The 15233-nt window shown below is 37.6% G+C and overlaps 1 protein-coding gene across 1 annotated transcript in view; it reads left to right on the top strand.

The window, feature by feature from the left end:
* Nucleotides 1–3659: 3659 nt before the first annotated feature.
* ablim1b (actin binding LIM protein 1b) overlaps nt 3660–15233 on the top strand; it is a 70558-nt gene continuing 58984 nt past the window's right edge. The window contains exon 1 of the mRNA XM_073815363.1: nt 3660–3919. Within this exon, the coding sequence (XP_073671464.1) occupies nt 3898–3919 (22 nt within the window). The 5' untranslated portion in view covers nt 3660–3897. The remainder of the gene's footprint in view (nt 3920–15233) is intronic.

The raw sequence follows: 15233 nt of genomic DNA, 5'->3' as shown, positions 1-15233 counted from the left end.
TTTATTTTTATAATTCTTTCGTTACAGTTAATATCTCTTAACCTTCAGTTATGAATATTAATATTTTACTGTCACTGTGCAGTTGAAATTACATTTTAAGTTGTAATATGCTTTACTTGATCTAACCCTATTAAACGTTACTATGTTGTGTTTGTACTAGGGGTGTCCCGATTCTCCAAATCCTCGATTCGATTACATTTTCGATTCTAAGGTCACGATTCGATTCGATTTTTAAATTATTATTATTTTTGATAGACAAAAAAATGATATGCCTTTATTATTATTATTATATTAACATGCACATTGCGTGCTTTTCCTCACATGGGGGTTTGTGGGCTTCACTTTACGCGAGAGAGCTTGTATGTAGAGAGAGGATTCCTTCCTGCACGCACATGGACTTAATGCGCGCGTCTTGGACTCCTTCTAGCATCTGAAATAAAACCGGTGCGTCATGAGCAGCTGCGCTTCTTTCTGTCTCACATGCACGCACTCTTGCATCTGTCCAAAGTCTAAACATAAACTAAAGTAGTAATCCTTATGTATTTGTTCAGTTTTCATGCGTTTCATGCGAGCTGAGGCAAACTATCCCTTTTGTTTAAAATATAACCCGGTGCATTTTGGCGGGTCTCTCGCGCACGTGCAGAGTGAGATCTGGACTTTGTCCGAAGGCAGATCACTAGGTAGTAATCCTGTTTATGATATGCATTACAAGGAGTTGTAGCAATACATCCCTCGTGTTTAAAATACAAATCGCGTTCCGCTGGACCCATGTTTTTAAAGGCACCTCTGAGAGGTTTATTTTCCCCGCTTGATAAGCCGACCAGACGTGACATGGGGGCGTGGCAGCATCGACGATCCCATTTTTTAATCCGAAGTTCGAGGTTGTGACTTAATTTCGATCGATTTCGATTTAAGATCGAAATCGTGACACCCTTAGTTTGTACAGACTGATCTTACATGAATTTGTAACCTTGGTACGAGGTACTGTAATTGTATTCATTCGTACAATGTGATTTAGCCTATATGTTTTGTTGTAGAAAAAAGCAATAATGAAGCCCCGACCCAAAGACCAGTGTGACTGGGGGCAAAATCAGAAACATATGAGATCGTACAAATTCATGCGAATTAGGCCTCGTAAAATAGTTTAAAAGGTGCTATGAGATTGTGTTGGTGTGTGTTAAAGGAAAACACCACAGTTTTTCAATATTTTACTATGATCTTACCTCAACTTAGATGAATGAATACATACCTATCTTTTTCCAATGCGTGCACTTTTAATCTTTGTACAGCGCTTCGTGAATGTGTTAGCATTTAGCCTAGCCCCATTCATTCCTTTGGCTCCAAACAAAAGTTTTATTTTGTGTCACCATACCTACTCGAATAACTACTCATGTAACAGTCTTAAAATAGGAAAAACATGGAAGTGGTTGGTGGCTTCTAAATTCATCCCTGTTTGGATCCTAAGGGATGAATGGGGCTAGGCTAAATGCTAACACATTCACGACACGCTGTACAACGATTAAAGTGCATGCACTGAAAAGATAGGTATGTATTAATTCATCTAAGTTGAGGTAAGAACATGGTAAAATATTGAAAAACAGTGGTGTTTTCCTTTAATGTGTATTTGTCTATGTGTGTGTACACACGATATTTGATACAAGTATAGTCTGTGTGTTTAGAGACATGTTCAGATGGTTATCAGATAATAGCACACCGTAATTAGTACTTAATGATTTCCAGAAGATCTATTTGATAGGCCATTCCTAGATGCCTTGCTGCTTGTATATTGTTCATACTGGCATTTACTTGTACAGCTATTTTTCTGCATTATTGCTTGGCAAGCATCACTATTACAGTACTCATACATAGGGTTATGGATTTTTCAAATAGGAAAATAAAATCCCTTAGACTTGCATTAAACAAGGTCACCAGTTCATTATTAGGGTGAGAATGTTATAGAGCCTGACAGCCACACACAAAATCTTATCATCATGCTGGTTAGTTTTGCACAGGCAAGCAATTTTTTCTTTACATTGAAAAATATGGGTTATTAATCATTATTGTCTTTTGTCTTGTATAAGTTTTTTTAAAAAGTGTTGAAGAATGTCAGATAGATTTAAGAAATGATTTGATCATTTGCAACCAATTTAAAACCCAACACAGACTTTCAGTCAACCCAGGCTGATTTTGTTCAAAGCTCATCGATCTGAAAAGCGCCGTGTCCCTGAATGGCCAGCTAATCTGTACATTGTGATTGGCCTGAATACCTCTGACGTCAGCCGGAAATGTGACGCTCCTTACCATGTTTGAAAGATTCACTCACAATGCAATGTTAACCGGAGTTAACTTACAAGCCGAGTCCGAACGTTAGGAATTATGATAATATCGGTCTTGTGAACATCACCAATCCCAGGAAGTAAACTGTTGCCTACAATCCATGTGTTTGTTGTAGTCGAAGAAAAGAGATTTATGTTGGAGACGATAACTCGTGTCATCGTTTACTTTGGGGTTTGTACCTTTTGCATATTGTTAAAATGTACTAATTAATCGTGAATCGGAAGATAGGTACTCTTCAAGTCATACAATCATTGTACTTTTATTTTTACCTGGAAATATAACGGTTGCTTTTTTGAAATAGAACCTGACATATTAAACCTCGATGACGTATAAGGTCGACCAATGCAACCAGAGGACCCACCCGAAATCCTGGCCAGGACGTGTCCAAGAAAAATGGCACTTATGGTCACCCTAGATATTGCCATTGCAACACTGACGGGCTAAACACACCAAAAGTGAATTCAACACTTTGCGTGAATTGATCACATACAAAGTCAATGCAAAGACACGAATAGATGAAAACTCTTGCGGGCGATGCGAATGACGAGAATCGGGTGGCGCGATTGCAGCAAAAACATTCGCTATTAAGTTAAGTATACATACTTAACTTTGTTTTATTTTAGAATTGAGAACACAGTGAATTCTGGGTAATTTGTCAGAGCAGCCCCATTCTCTCAATGCTCGGTCGCCCCCAGTGACGCCACTGCACCAGTGTGAATATTAATAATGCCTCTCAATAAACTCCCAAATTCAATTGTTGGCCTAGTAATCCTATAATCTACTCCCATAGCTCGTGGATCGTCCATAGAGAGTCATGTTGATCCTTCAAAGGCCAGTAACTTTGTTTTGTTTCACATGCCACGTCTGTTTCACATCATCTGTGGATCAACGAAAATAAGTTATTTTCTGGAAAAATTCCTCATTTCAGTGTGGCACAGAGACGGCACGGCGAAACAGTTTTGAGAGGTATTAACGCCAGTCAGCAATTCACTGAAGTAAACACAGCTAATTAGTATATGAACAATGACAGATAGATGGTGTTTGTGTATGAGAGAGAGAGAGAGAGAGAGAGAGAGACCAGGAAGGATTAGAATTGTTCAAAAGATAAAAACAAGACATGGTTCCCATATCGGTCCCCTCCATGTTAAAAGAATTTAAGGTGGTGTCTGGGACTCGGAAAAGATTATAGCTATGGAATCTGCATTTGTCACACGGCAGCTGCAACCTGGTTATTTCAGAACAGCGAGGGCAGAGTCCACATGCACACACACACACATAGTATGCATGTGTATGAGGAGGGGGGGCTGCTTGAGAAGCAAAGACCAAGCCTGCAGTTGCTCATCGGCTGCTTAGTTCGAGAGTGCAATCTCTGTCTGCCTGTTCTTGAGCTTTCATCTCGCTTTTTCTATTGCCTTCTCTCTCTCTCTCTCTTGCTCTATCTCGCTCTGTCTCTCGCTCCCTACTGTCGTATCCTCACGTTTGGATTCACCAGAGGAATTAAAGAGCCCTCTCTTTCCCTGATCCTCCTCATCTGAGCACCAGCAGAGCATTGAGGAACCAATGGTCATGGTGAAGGAGAAAGGTAGCATGGCTTTTCACAGCTTCTGCATGGGTGGGGACCGGAAGAGGGCTACAGAGAAAGCTTATGCTCGGCCGGTGGGAGATTCTGTACAGGGTTGTTCGACAGAGTGTGAAATAGAAATGTGATACTGCGGTTTTGGGAAACATGGGACTGTGTTTATATCAGTCTGGCCGATTAATTTGGATCATTTGGAGATTATCGGCATTGGCAGAGACTTTAGCTGTGCTTGACTGGTGTTAGTTCTACAACCATGAAAGTGCTGTTTGGAGTTTCACATATATGTTGTTGTTATGTCGTGTGCAGCTTTTTAACCAGTTTCTATTGCATAATTCACATTGGCGTACCTGTTTCCTTGATGTTCGTATGCGATTTATTTAACACGAATCATGAATTGTAGTCTACAGTATGTGTGTGTGTTTGCTTGTCTCTGTCTCTATGTTGGGCTGGCGTTAAAGGTTTCAGATAAGGATTATTTCAACATCCAGCATGTGGGCTGCACATTGGGTTATACAAATATTACGTGGATGATTATCCAGAAGGCCATGTGTGGGTCTATTTATTTGTTTCTCTCCCTGTGCATGAGCTTTTGTTTTGATTTTGGCATGAAAATACAATGAATTCATCACAAGTCTATTCATTTACAAGTGCATCAGAATGCATAGTTAAATTTGGGTTAATATACGTTACATCATTGTTCCTGTGTTAGCAGTGCACAAGTTGTAGGTCTGATTCCCAGGACACATGCATGGTGATGAATGTATAACTTTAAAGGGATAGTATGGTAATAGGGTAAGCACACAGTTGAGAGTATCCATTGACTTCCATAGTAGGAAAAACAAATGAAATGGCAAAAACTAAAGTTTCAGTTTTATCGGTTGAGGGTAGCCGCATTAGATGAGAGCATCTGCTGAATCTTAAACATGAAGTCATCTTCACACAGGCCTCAGGACCACATCACCTGATTCAAAACAGTACTTGTTTACATCGAAAGGCACTTAGGACACAAGGGTTTGTTGTCCTTCATACCAGCAAAGCTTTGAGTAGAAATGTTGTGTAACACTACATTTAGAAGGCTATTGAATTATTTACAGAATGCATGTCCCCACAATGTTTGGAAATCCTCTCAGTAACGGTGAATGTTACGACTTGGAAAGTCAGCCGAAGGATGTTGTGAAGCAGTGATGTTCATGTGTTTTGAAAAGTAGATCACGTTTTCGTAAAGCTAATAGTGGTCTGCGCAGAATGTGGGAGGGGGAGACTGAGAGAGCGATGAGAGTGAACTCAATAATGCATTTAGACTATTGCTGTCGCCATGGCAACCGGGCGATGACTGGTCTGTTGCTGAGGCCGTACCCCATGTGAGTCATATCCCAGAAAAAACATTGTGCAATCTCACCTTACACACCTGTATTCACACACGCACACACATGTATGTTAATGTCTTCATATTGTGCACATGTATGCATAGGCTTTTAATCATTAATTCATCTGTCAGAAGCATCATGGTAACACTTTACAATAAAATTACATAGACATAAAGTTTACACTGAACTACTGTACCAATACACAATGCTTTTAAAGTATTTATTAATATTGCTTAATGTTATTTTTACATGTACATATTTAGCATTACAAGTTGTATTTGTGAAGTTAGTGTTACTGTACTGTAGTTCACGGGCGTTAACGCATACTTATCAAATTAATTGCTTAAATGCATTGTTAAGTCTCTTTGGGTGATACCCAAGAAATCCAGATTTAGAAGGTGTCCAGCATCAAATTTTTTAAAAAGCCCTTGAAGCCAAATTTACTTACTATCTATAACCATTATTTTTTGAGGATTTAAAAAATATTTCCTAGTATTATTTTTTAGATTATCATTATAAAAAATTATGATTAGTGCAACAGGATATTACATTATGCATTTACAAACTCATGCTTTGGCAATGAGAACGAAAAAGTTGTCTAGGTCAGTGGTTCCCAAACTTTTTCAGCGTGTGGCCCCCCTTGTGTACGTTGCATTCCTTCGCGGCCCCCCAAAGAAAATTTCTGACAAAAAACAGTTCTAAAACTCATTTTAATAAAACAAAAAAAAAAAAATTAAATTATACAAAAAAGTAGTGCTTTTGGTTAGTAGTCTTTTTTTAGGTTTAATTACACAGAATTCATGATAAATTAATGTATTTCATAAAATGTCATAAAACTGGGGCCCCCCTGGCACCATCTCGCGGCCCCCCTGGGGGCCCCGGCCCCCAGTTTGAAAACCACTGGTCTAGGTACTATGACAAACAAAATTTCAACTTTTATCTGGAGAGAAAAAATAAGAACTGCTTACCTGGTAGCCATCTTGAGTGTCACAGTCAATTATGTCCCTTCCAAAAAATTTTTTTTTAAATGTTAGGTCGTTGAGGGCTTAAACAATGATTGAAAATTGTTGCGGAGGATGAGAAAATTGGTCTGGGACACATTTATACTCCTTATTATTGTCTCTACATTTACTAATGATCCCCAAATACCGCATGTTTCTTTAATGTAAATGTTTATAGTATAACATGCACTGATGCTTTATATTTTTTTAATTTTTTTATTATAAATATTTAAATGTCAAAGAACCCAAATCCAGTCATGGACACGTTGTAACTGTATGCTTATTATTTTGATACTCTTACTGCATTTACTTTTTTTATCAAAATGTTTCATGACACCTCATAAATCGAATTTCGCAAGAATCACCCCTTTGAATAAGAGCGTCTTCCAAATTTCTAAGTGTTAACATAATGAATTATGAACTAACTTTTTTATGCATATAAATCAGTATACCGTCCCTATTGTTAGTGGCTCCTTTCAATTGTATTCTTTAAATATTTTCATTACAAATCATTCGCCAAATTGTATCTCAACCCCCCTTTGTGCTATAAGATTTGCAATGTCCTCCATGCATGCAGCAAGTATCTGAGCCTATGACATCACATATACACACACACATATGCGTATCTCCACTACACTCAGCACTTGCTACAACAGTATCTTGTCTATCAGTAGTAAAATGGGAATGCACAGTTGGACTCTACAAGGCTCATAACTCTGATAGCATTTTCCATGAATGGTCACATAGTGGTTTAGATGATTGTAATGTGATCACTGGTTTGTTAATAGTGCTATACTAGTATTAAAAACCTAGACATCAGATGCAAACATAATACATTTTATCAGGGTCTTATGTTTTAGGTTCAGTAATTTTCCTTTGGTGGCAATGAAAAGGTTATTAGTCAGTAACTGATGCCTTATTTTCAGAATGTTATTTTATTGGTATTTAACAAATTTGTTTTTTGCTGCAAAACCCTTTAAGTGCATGCAAGCTTTTTTGGCAAAAACCTCCACTTCTAAAAAAATTCCACTTCTTTGGACAGTACATAATAAACAATTGAAAGAAAGACACTAAAGATGGAACTAAAAACATTGCAAATGATTAAAGTAGGAATAAAAAGAGTAAAAATGAAGAAACTGAACCACACATGAGGGGGATATATACTATTTTTGTGTATATCTATATACTTTACATTCATGGATCTGTTTTAGTATGCAGTATATTATGTTAAATATAGTAAGCCAAAAACAGACCAAAGGCAGACCAATTTTAATATAATGGATCAAATGCATGTGCTAGATCTAAATGTAGCCTCACATGTGCACTAAATATCAGCTGTTTCACTAATGTGCCTTTGTCCTGACATTTAATTTTGTTGACTTGCTTCTTAGGGGATTAGCTGACCTGAAATGTCTCAATACTTTTAATGGCATTTTAATGTGAGGGAAAGTTCAGAATGATTGAGCTCATAAAATCATCTGTCAGACAGGAGATAACAGATCTGATACAGATATATGTGTGTGTGACCACATGGCCACTTCATTATTATTAGCTGTGGGTATATCAGTCAGTTATCTTCAGCACCTCATAGGCAGTACAGATATGCTTATCACATTTTTACTACGGTAAAAGTGTCCTTTGGCCACCTGGTGAGTTTGGTTTATATATTGCTGGACAAACAGAGAATTTACATTAACCATTACCTGTAAATAAATGTAAATTTGGAAGAGCTATACTGTATATTTAATATGTGTGATTCTTGGAATCAAACCCATAACTTACATGTTGCTAATGCACTGCTGAACACTACAGTAAGCTAGACAGGATACTTACGTAGCTACCAAAGCTATTAAAATCTCTGTATCTGCCCAGCCTCTTCTTTTTTCCTTTATTTTTTTAACACAATCGATTCTCAATCAGTGACAAAGCAAATCTTGATGAGGTGTCTGTAGGCCCCACCCACACTTAGTGACATCATTCATGTGTATTTTCATCTAGGTGTGATTAGGTCTAATGCACCTATAACCATATTTGAACCATGTCTTTTTTGTTTTTGCATTGTTTATATATTCTTACCTTTTTATATATCAGCCATTAATAATGCATGAATTAACCGGATTTAGTGAGTAAAAGGAAATTGTAGATTTACTAAAACATTGACTGTAAATGAAAGATATTTCACAGTGATTCTATATTGGAGTTTCTTGACCACGTTTTTATACAGTTTATACAAGAAAATGTCAAAAAATGGTCCCTAGCTGTCACTTGGGCGGTACCCTTTCAAAAGTGCAACTTTGCACCTAAAGAGTTTATATTAAAGGCAGCGTCCATGATCTCTGAAAGCCAATGTTGATATTTGAAATCACCTAAACAAACACGCCCCTACCCCAATTGAATCTGGACCTTCTGTTGATAGACGCGCCCCACACATACGCAACCCAGGCAACAATGTCGGTTAGTAGACACGCCCCTTACTGATGATTGCCTACAAGTGTGTTTTGGTAGTCAGTCTGACTCCCTTTTCCAAAGCATTTTTCAGATATCGTGCACTCCGCCTTTAATACCTCATACAGTACTGGTACCAAAGAGTACATATTAGTACCTTAAAGGTGCATATTGATACCAAATGTATACATATCTGTGCCTAAATGGTACATATGAAGACCGTTTTAAAGGGTATTGCACCAGTGACAAATTGGGAACATTGTTTGACCATTATTTTTATTTTTTTGACAGTGTATGTGACAATTTGGATCACTGCCAGATAGTCGATCACAAACATGCAATGCAAAATCGTTGTAGGTAACAGTGTTGCCAGATTGGAAATGTCCAAGGATCATACCAGTAGCTTAAAACTATGGTATTTGGAAAAAAATATACCCAAGTCAAATGTGTATAATGCAGCTATTTACCTAGACAAACAACTTTTGATAGCCTGCAGACTTGTCCAGTACACTGAAAAAAATTATTCATTCAATTTACTCAATTTTGTTAAGGTAAGTGTTTGCAATCAATTTATTTAAGCTACATTTAAACAAAAGTTTTTTTTATTTTATTTTATTTTACTTTACTAATCTTTTTTGCTTAAATTTAGCTTAAATAAATTGATTGCAACCACTTACCTTAAAAAATTGAATAAATTGAAAAAAATTGAGTAAATTGAATGAATCATTTTTTCCAGTGTAAATAAATAACTGGGTGTACCTTAGTAGGAGGGTCGAAACTACTGACCTAAGCGGCGTAGCGGAAACGATATGTCTGGAGAGAGAGATTCATTCTCAACGATGATTGGCTGAAAGACGTAATGTGAGAGGAAATAGAGTTGTAGCTAGAAGGGATACAGCAACCGACGAAATCTCACATGATGAGCATTGTTTTTATCGTAATCCCACCACCAAACCAAACCCTAAACCCAAAATTTCACTGGATTTAGGCATAGCTGTATGCCATCTCGCCAAAACTAAGATATGGAAGACATGCGCTGCGTAACACACATCTGAGTTCTCCTCACAATTTTAATGGTGGATGTAGTAGAATCCACAGCTAGATCAAAGAGTATAGACGCCGTATGATTTCAACGACCATTTGAAGTGTCAAAAAATTATCGAAATTATGAAATTTTTTTCATTATTGATTGTACAGACGTCAAAATGACGGTACAAATACGATAATTATCTTACATATGGCAACACTGGTAAGCAATGAAATTAGCTTTCATTAGCAGTCTCGCAAAGCATGTGTCTAAATAAATGCCTTATTGGTGTCCGTTGACGTGCATTTTGCAGAAGCCGCCGGGTCATTGTTTCTCTGAGGTCAAGTGTTGGGAGGTGCACTTATGCTGAGATTAGTACAGGGGTTGTTCTGAGGTTAAACTCGTATCCAAAGCAGCAGAAGTCAAACAGTATCCCTTAGATACTATTTACCTTATGAAGGGATGTATCATAGATGTTTGTAAAAGGTCAGATTTGTTTTAAAATGGCAGGAGGTAGCGGTTTATAGGAAAACATTGAGTCATGATGTTCACACATGTACACGCTTACTGTACTTTGAGTCAGAATGCCAGTTTAACACAAGACACATTTTTGCCTCAGGATTAGGGAAATCTCCCAATATTATTTCAATCTTAAAGCCTGATTTAAACCAACATAGGCAGTGTAAATCTGTGTTTATGTAGGAATGTATATAAAACCACCATGGGTCAGTGATTATTAGTAGAGTCACACCCCTTAGCTTAGACCAGCATGAATTGTCTATGATGATTTTTCAGTAGCACTTTACAATAAGGTTGTATTTGTTAAAGGGGACAGAGAATGAAAAACCATTTTTACCTTGTCTTTGTCGAATAATAGTAGTCTACCCGCATTCACAAACATACAAAAAGTGCTAGACATGCTAAACATCTCAGTCTCATAGCAATTCCTCCTTTAGAAATGTCAGCCAGAAAACAGCCCAATCTGCAAAACTGATGCTTATGACATCACAGGCATCTCACTGCCCCTCCACTTTAAAATAATTGGCTACATTTTTTGAATGGCAGCAAAGTCAGCCAATCAGTAATGAGATTGCAAGTTAAGCCAGCAGGGGGAACCAAATAAGTGCAAAACCACTTGTTTAAAATCTGAGAGAGGTTTTTAGGAAGCTTCTAAGGCATTACAGACTCAAACAAAAAAATTTTCTGTCTACATGTCACATCACAGAACAAGGATAAATACCCCGTTCAATCATTCTATGTCACCTTTAACAAAGTAAATGCTTTAGCTAACATAAACTAAAAACATGCAATATTCCTGTAATTCATCAGAGGGATGCATCGATTTATCGGCATTGGCTTTTCCCCCGACTATTGGACATTGGACGATTGTTTGAAAACAGGCAATGATCAGGGCAAAATTATATTTTGGAAATCAAAAAGGGCGAACATTTTGTTAATTTTTGAAGTTGGGCACTAGTGCTGCTGTGGTCATTAAAAATTATATTTAGTGTGACAATGATTATGAGTTTTGTGATTTTATAATGCACAAATGCACAAGCCTAGTTTGAATAAAAATTATGCTAAAACTAGGGCTGTCAAAAGATTAAGTGCGATTAATCGCATACAAAATAAAAGTTTTTTGCATAATTAATGTGTGTGCACTAATTATTTTATATATATAAATACAAACAAATTAATATTTGTATTAAAGAAACATTTACATTTATATTTATATACATTTTATATTATAAATATAAAAAATATATACCTAAATAAAAAATTTCTTAAATTCATACATGTATGTGTTTATTTATATATACATAATATATACACACAGAATTCACACATATATTATAATGTTTATTTTGTATGTGATTAATCATGATTAATCACATACAAAATAAACATTTGTGATTGCATAATATATGTGTGAATAATTAATCTTTTGACAGCTCTAGCTAATACATAAACAGTGACTTTATGTAAATATTGTGTGGCACTATGCTGCATTTATTACAGTTAAACTGTATTGTGGTTAGTTTGTAAATAAGATGTGGGTGCATTTGAAATTCATTGTTTAGCTGTGTTGTTTTTTACCACCTGCCCACATTCCCTCACACCGGCATCACCGATCACCGCGGTGGCATGCTCCTCATCCACGCTGTTTGGCAGAAAACAAAGATTGCATAGCTCATAAATGGACCAGTGTCCAAATGTGTCCCTTTTGTGTCTAATATGATACTGTAAAATCTCTTGTACGAGTGGCAGCACATCATGAGAATCTCAGCTTCAGTGTGTGATTGAAACAGGAAATGTTAATTCTTCCCTGTGTTGTCTATCACTTTGCAGCCTCACTCCAGGGTTTCACCGCATGAGCTCCTGGTGACACACTGTTGCCGCCCTGCTGAAGCCGGTTGCCATAGCAACAGCTGTTTCAGGCAAAGTGTGCTTGTTTGAGATGAAATCCCCTGCTTTAGTTTCAAGAGCCAAGGAACATTCCTGAATGACCAACTCTGCCAAAATCTTATCATAGCTACTTAGTGGCTCGCTCGCACCCCTCCTTCATCCAAATTCCTAAAAACTCCTGCCGTCCATTGAGTGTCACACATGAAACATGTAGAGTAAAACTTTAAGGCATTGTGATTATTTGGACAGGAATTAAAGCTTATTGAACATCAGGGCAGTTTTGCTAGTGACAATATGTTTGGTGGCAATATTATATAAGAAAACGTGGCCTAATAAGGACTCAAGAGTGATGCTGGGAGAAAGATTCTTCCCTGTTAATTTTACACAAGCATTTCAAGTGACCAGCGATTAGATTAAAGAGGCATGTATTAACCATCCAATAGAGACACACAGATAAAGAGCAGAAAAGTGGCTCCTGTTTTTATGAGGGCAAGAAGGGGCGATAGTGAATATAGAAAGAGTAAGAAGTGGGTGGGAAGACCATGAGTAAGAGAAGAGATTTGCAGTCGAAAGGTTCAGGGTTGCGTTTGAATTAACTTCAGCCACCTAAACTACCGCCCCGGTTTAGATCAGCAGCTTTGTGCTGACACAATCTTGCTGTGATGACCTTGAACAAATGGGTAAAACAGCATGTGTATACAATGAGAAACTGATTGTTGTTGGAAATGTCTGCTTCCTTGAGGGCATGAGATTGTCAGGATTTAAAGGGATAGTTCGGCCAAAAATGATATTAAACCCATGATTTACTCACCCCCAAGCTGTCCGAGTTGCATATGTCCATCGTTTTTTAGACAAACACATTTTTGGATATTTTAGAAAATATTTTAGATCTTTCAGTTGATTAAATGTAATGTTACGGGGTCCACCCATAGTCCACGACCTTCAAGTCCAAAAAAAGTGCATCAATCCTTAACAAATTAAATCCAAACGGCTCCAGGATGATAAACAAAGGTCTTCTGAGGGTAATCCGCGCGGCGTTGTTGTAGAAATATCCATATTTAAAACTTTATTAACGAAAATACCTTCCAGTAGCGCCGCCATCTTAGTCAGTCCGCATTCAGTATGAGAGCTTACGCAGCTTACGGAGGCTACTCTGCTGCTGCTCTGTGCCCCCGCCATCCGAATTTGTCATACGTCACTAAGAAAAGTGCGTACAGTACGCTAATACTCTCTCCTGAATACAGAGGAAAGGAACACAAATTTCATAAGCAACACAATGTTCCATCAAAGTAGAATATCTGAATCCATCTCAATACAAACATATCACGTACCTACCTTACCAAAATAAACAGTGCAACGACCCTTTCAGACCCTTTGCCTCCTGTAGCTGTTTGCATCTCGTGGTAAAGCAGTAAAGTTACCAATGTTCATTTGGGTTTTTGCTCTTGCTGATCCAGGCAGGTTTTGCTGTTGTTGTAATAAAAGATGTCTTTCGTTTTGTTGCTTCTGTGTAGGTTGTCAATTCAGCAGAAAAGTTTGCCATTCTTGCTGTTTACAGACAGGAGATGAGCGCACGTGAACGGGCCGATGACGTATGGTGTCTGCGTGGACTCGCTGTGCGGTGGGCATTCAAATTACGCTTACGTATGAGGGACAAAAAAGGAAACGTCCGTTCGGACTGAGATCTATGATTGGTTGAACATTTTTTGGTCCTACGCCTTTCACAGATGACATAAATTTCTGCAAATGCATTTAAACAACTTAACACAGTGATTGCTATCAGGATGTGAGGGGACTTTTAACCAGCATAACTAAAAATGTTTCAGGATCAAATCTGGTACCCTACCTTTAAAGGCGGGGTGTGTGATTTTTGAAAAACACTTTGGAAAAGAGAGTCGGGCCGCCTACCAAAACACACTTGTAGCCATTCAGCAGTAAGGGGTGTGTCTACTAACCGTCATCGTTGCCTGGGTTGCGTATGTGTGGGGCGGGTCTATCAAAAGAAGGTCCAGATTCTATAGGGGTAGGGGCGTGTTTGTTTAGGTGATTTCATATGTCAACATTAGCTTTCAGAGATCATGCACCCTGCCTAAGTACAATGTTGTTAGTACAATGCTAAAAACAAAGTTGTGACTGCTGTGTTAGTGCTACATGCTAGTTAATGCTATATGCTAGCATGTAGGCTGAAGTTGTACTATTGACATTACAGTTACTTTTTGCAGGTCCATACTTAAACACACACACAAACTTACACTCAGAAATGTTCATTAACAATCTCCAAACAGTTATTTGTTGCTCAAAATCTGTATTTTCATCTTATACAGGGTCAAACATATAAGGTCTTTTTACTAATGTGAGCTACCGACATGAGCCTCAGAGCAGAGCAATCAGAGCAGAGCTCAATATTATTATTCATGACCCTTCCAAAAATAGACAATTAATTCAAAGGACAAATCCTAGGGTTGTAAATGGACATGTAAAAACGTTTCTGGATAATTTTTTTACTTAATAAAGTTTAATACCTTCTATGTAGATATCAAAAAACAATTTTGTGATGTGTAAATATGTGATTTTTTTTTTACATTGACAGAAACAAAAGGTCTGTTAAAGGGGAAGTAACTAACCCTTTAAAAAGGTCCTAATACATTTGTTCATTCGGTATCAATATGTACTTCTGAAGTAAGTTACTAATATGGCCTCTTGGGTGGCATGGTGGCTCAATGGGTAGCACTGTTGTCCCACAGCAAGAAGGTCTGTGGTTCGAGTCTTGGCTGGTTCAGGTGGTCTTTCTGTGGGGATTTTACATGTTCTCCCTGTGTCAATGTGAGTTTACTTCTTGTACTCCGGTTTCCTCCCACAGTCCAAAAACATGCAGATTAGGAGAGTAGGAGATGACTGCCCCTTACCCCAACATGTGTATAGATCAAATTGTGTGGATTTTCACTTAAAGGTACACAATAGGTCCTTATGGTACAAATTTGTACCTAAAACAAAGTGTAATGGGAGAGGTACAAAACAGTACCACCCCAGAAATGGTTAATATCTGTGGCATTCTTCATATTATATATAAT

This window comes from Paramisgurnus dabryanus, chromosome 1 (assembly GCF_030506205.2).
Source record: "Paramisgurnus dabryanus chromosome 1, PD_genome_1.1, whole genome shotgun sequence".
Lineage (NCBI taxonomy): Eukaryota > Metazoa > Chordata > Actinopteri > Cypriniformes > Cobitidae > Paramisgurnus > Paramisgurnus dabryanus.
This window is presented reverse-complemented; position numbering and strand designations above follow the sequence as displayed.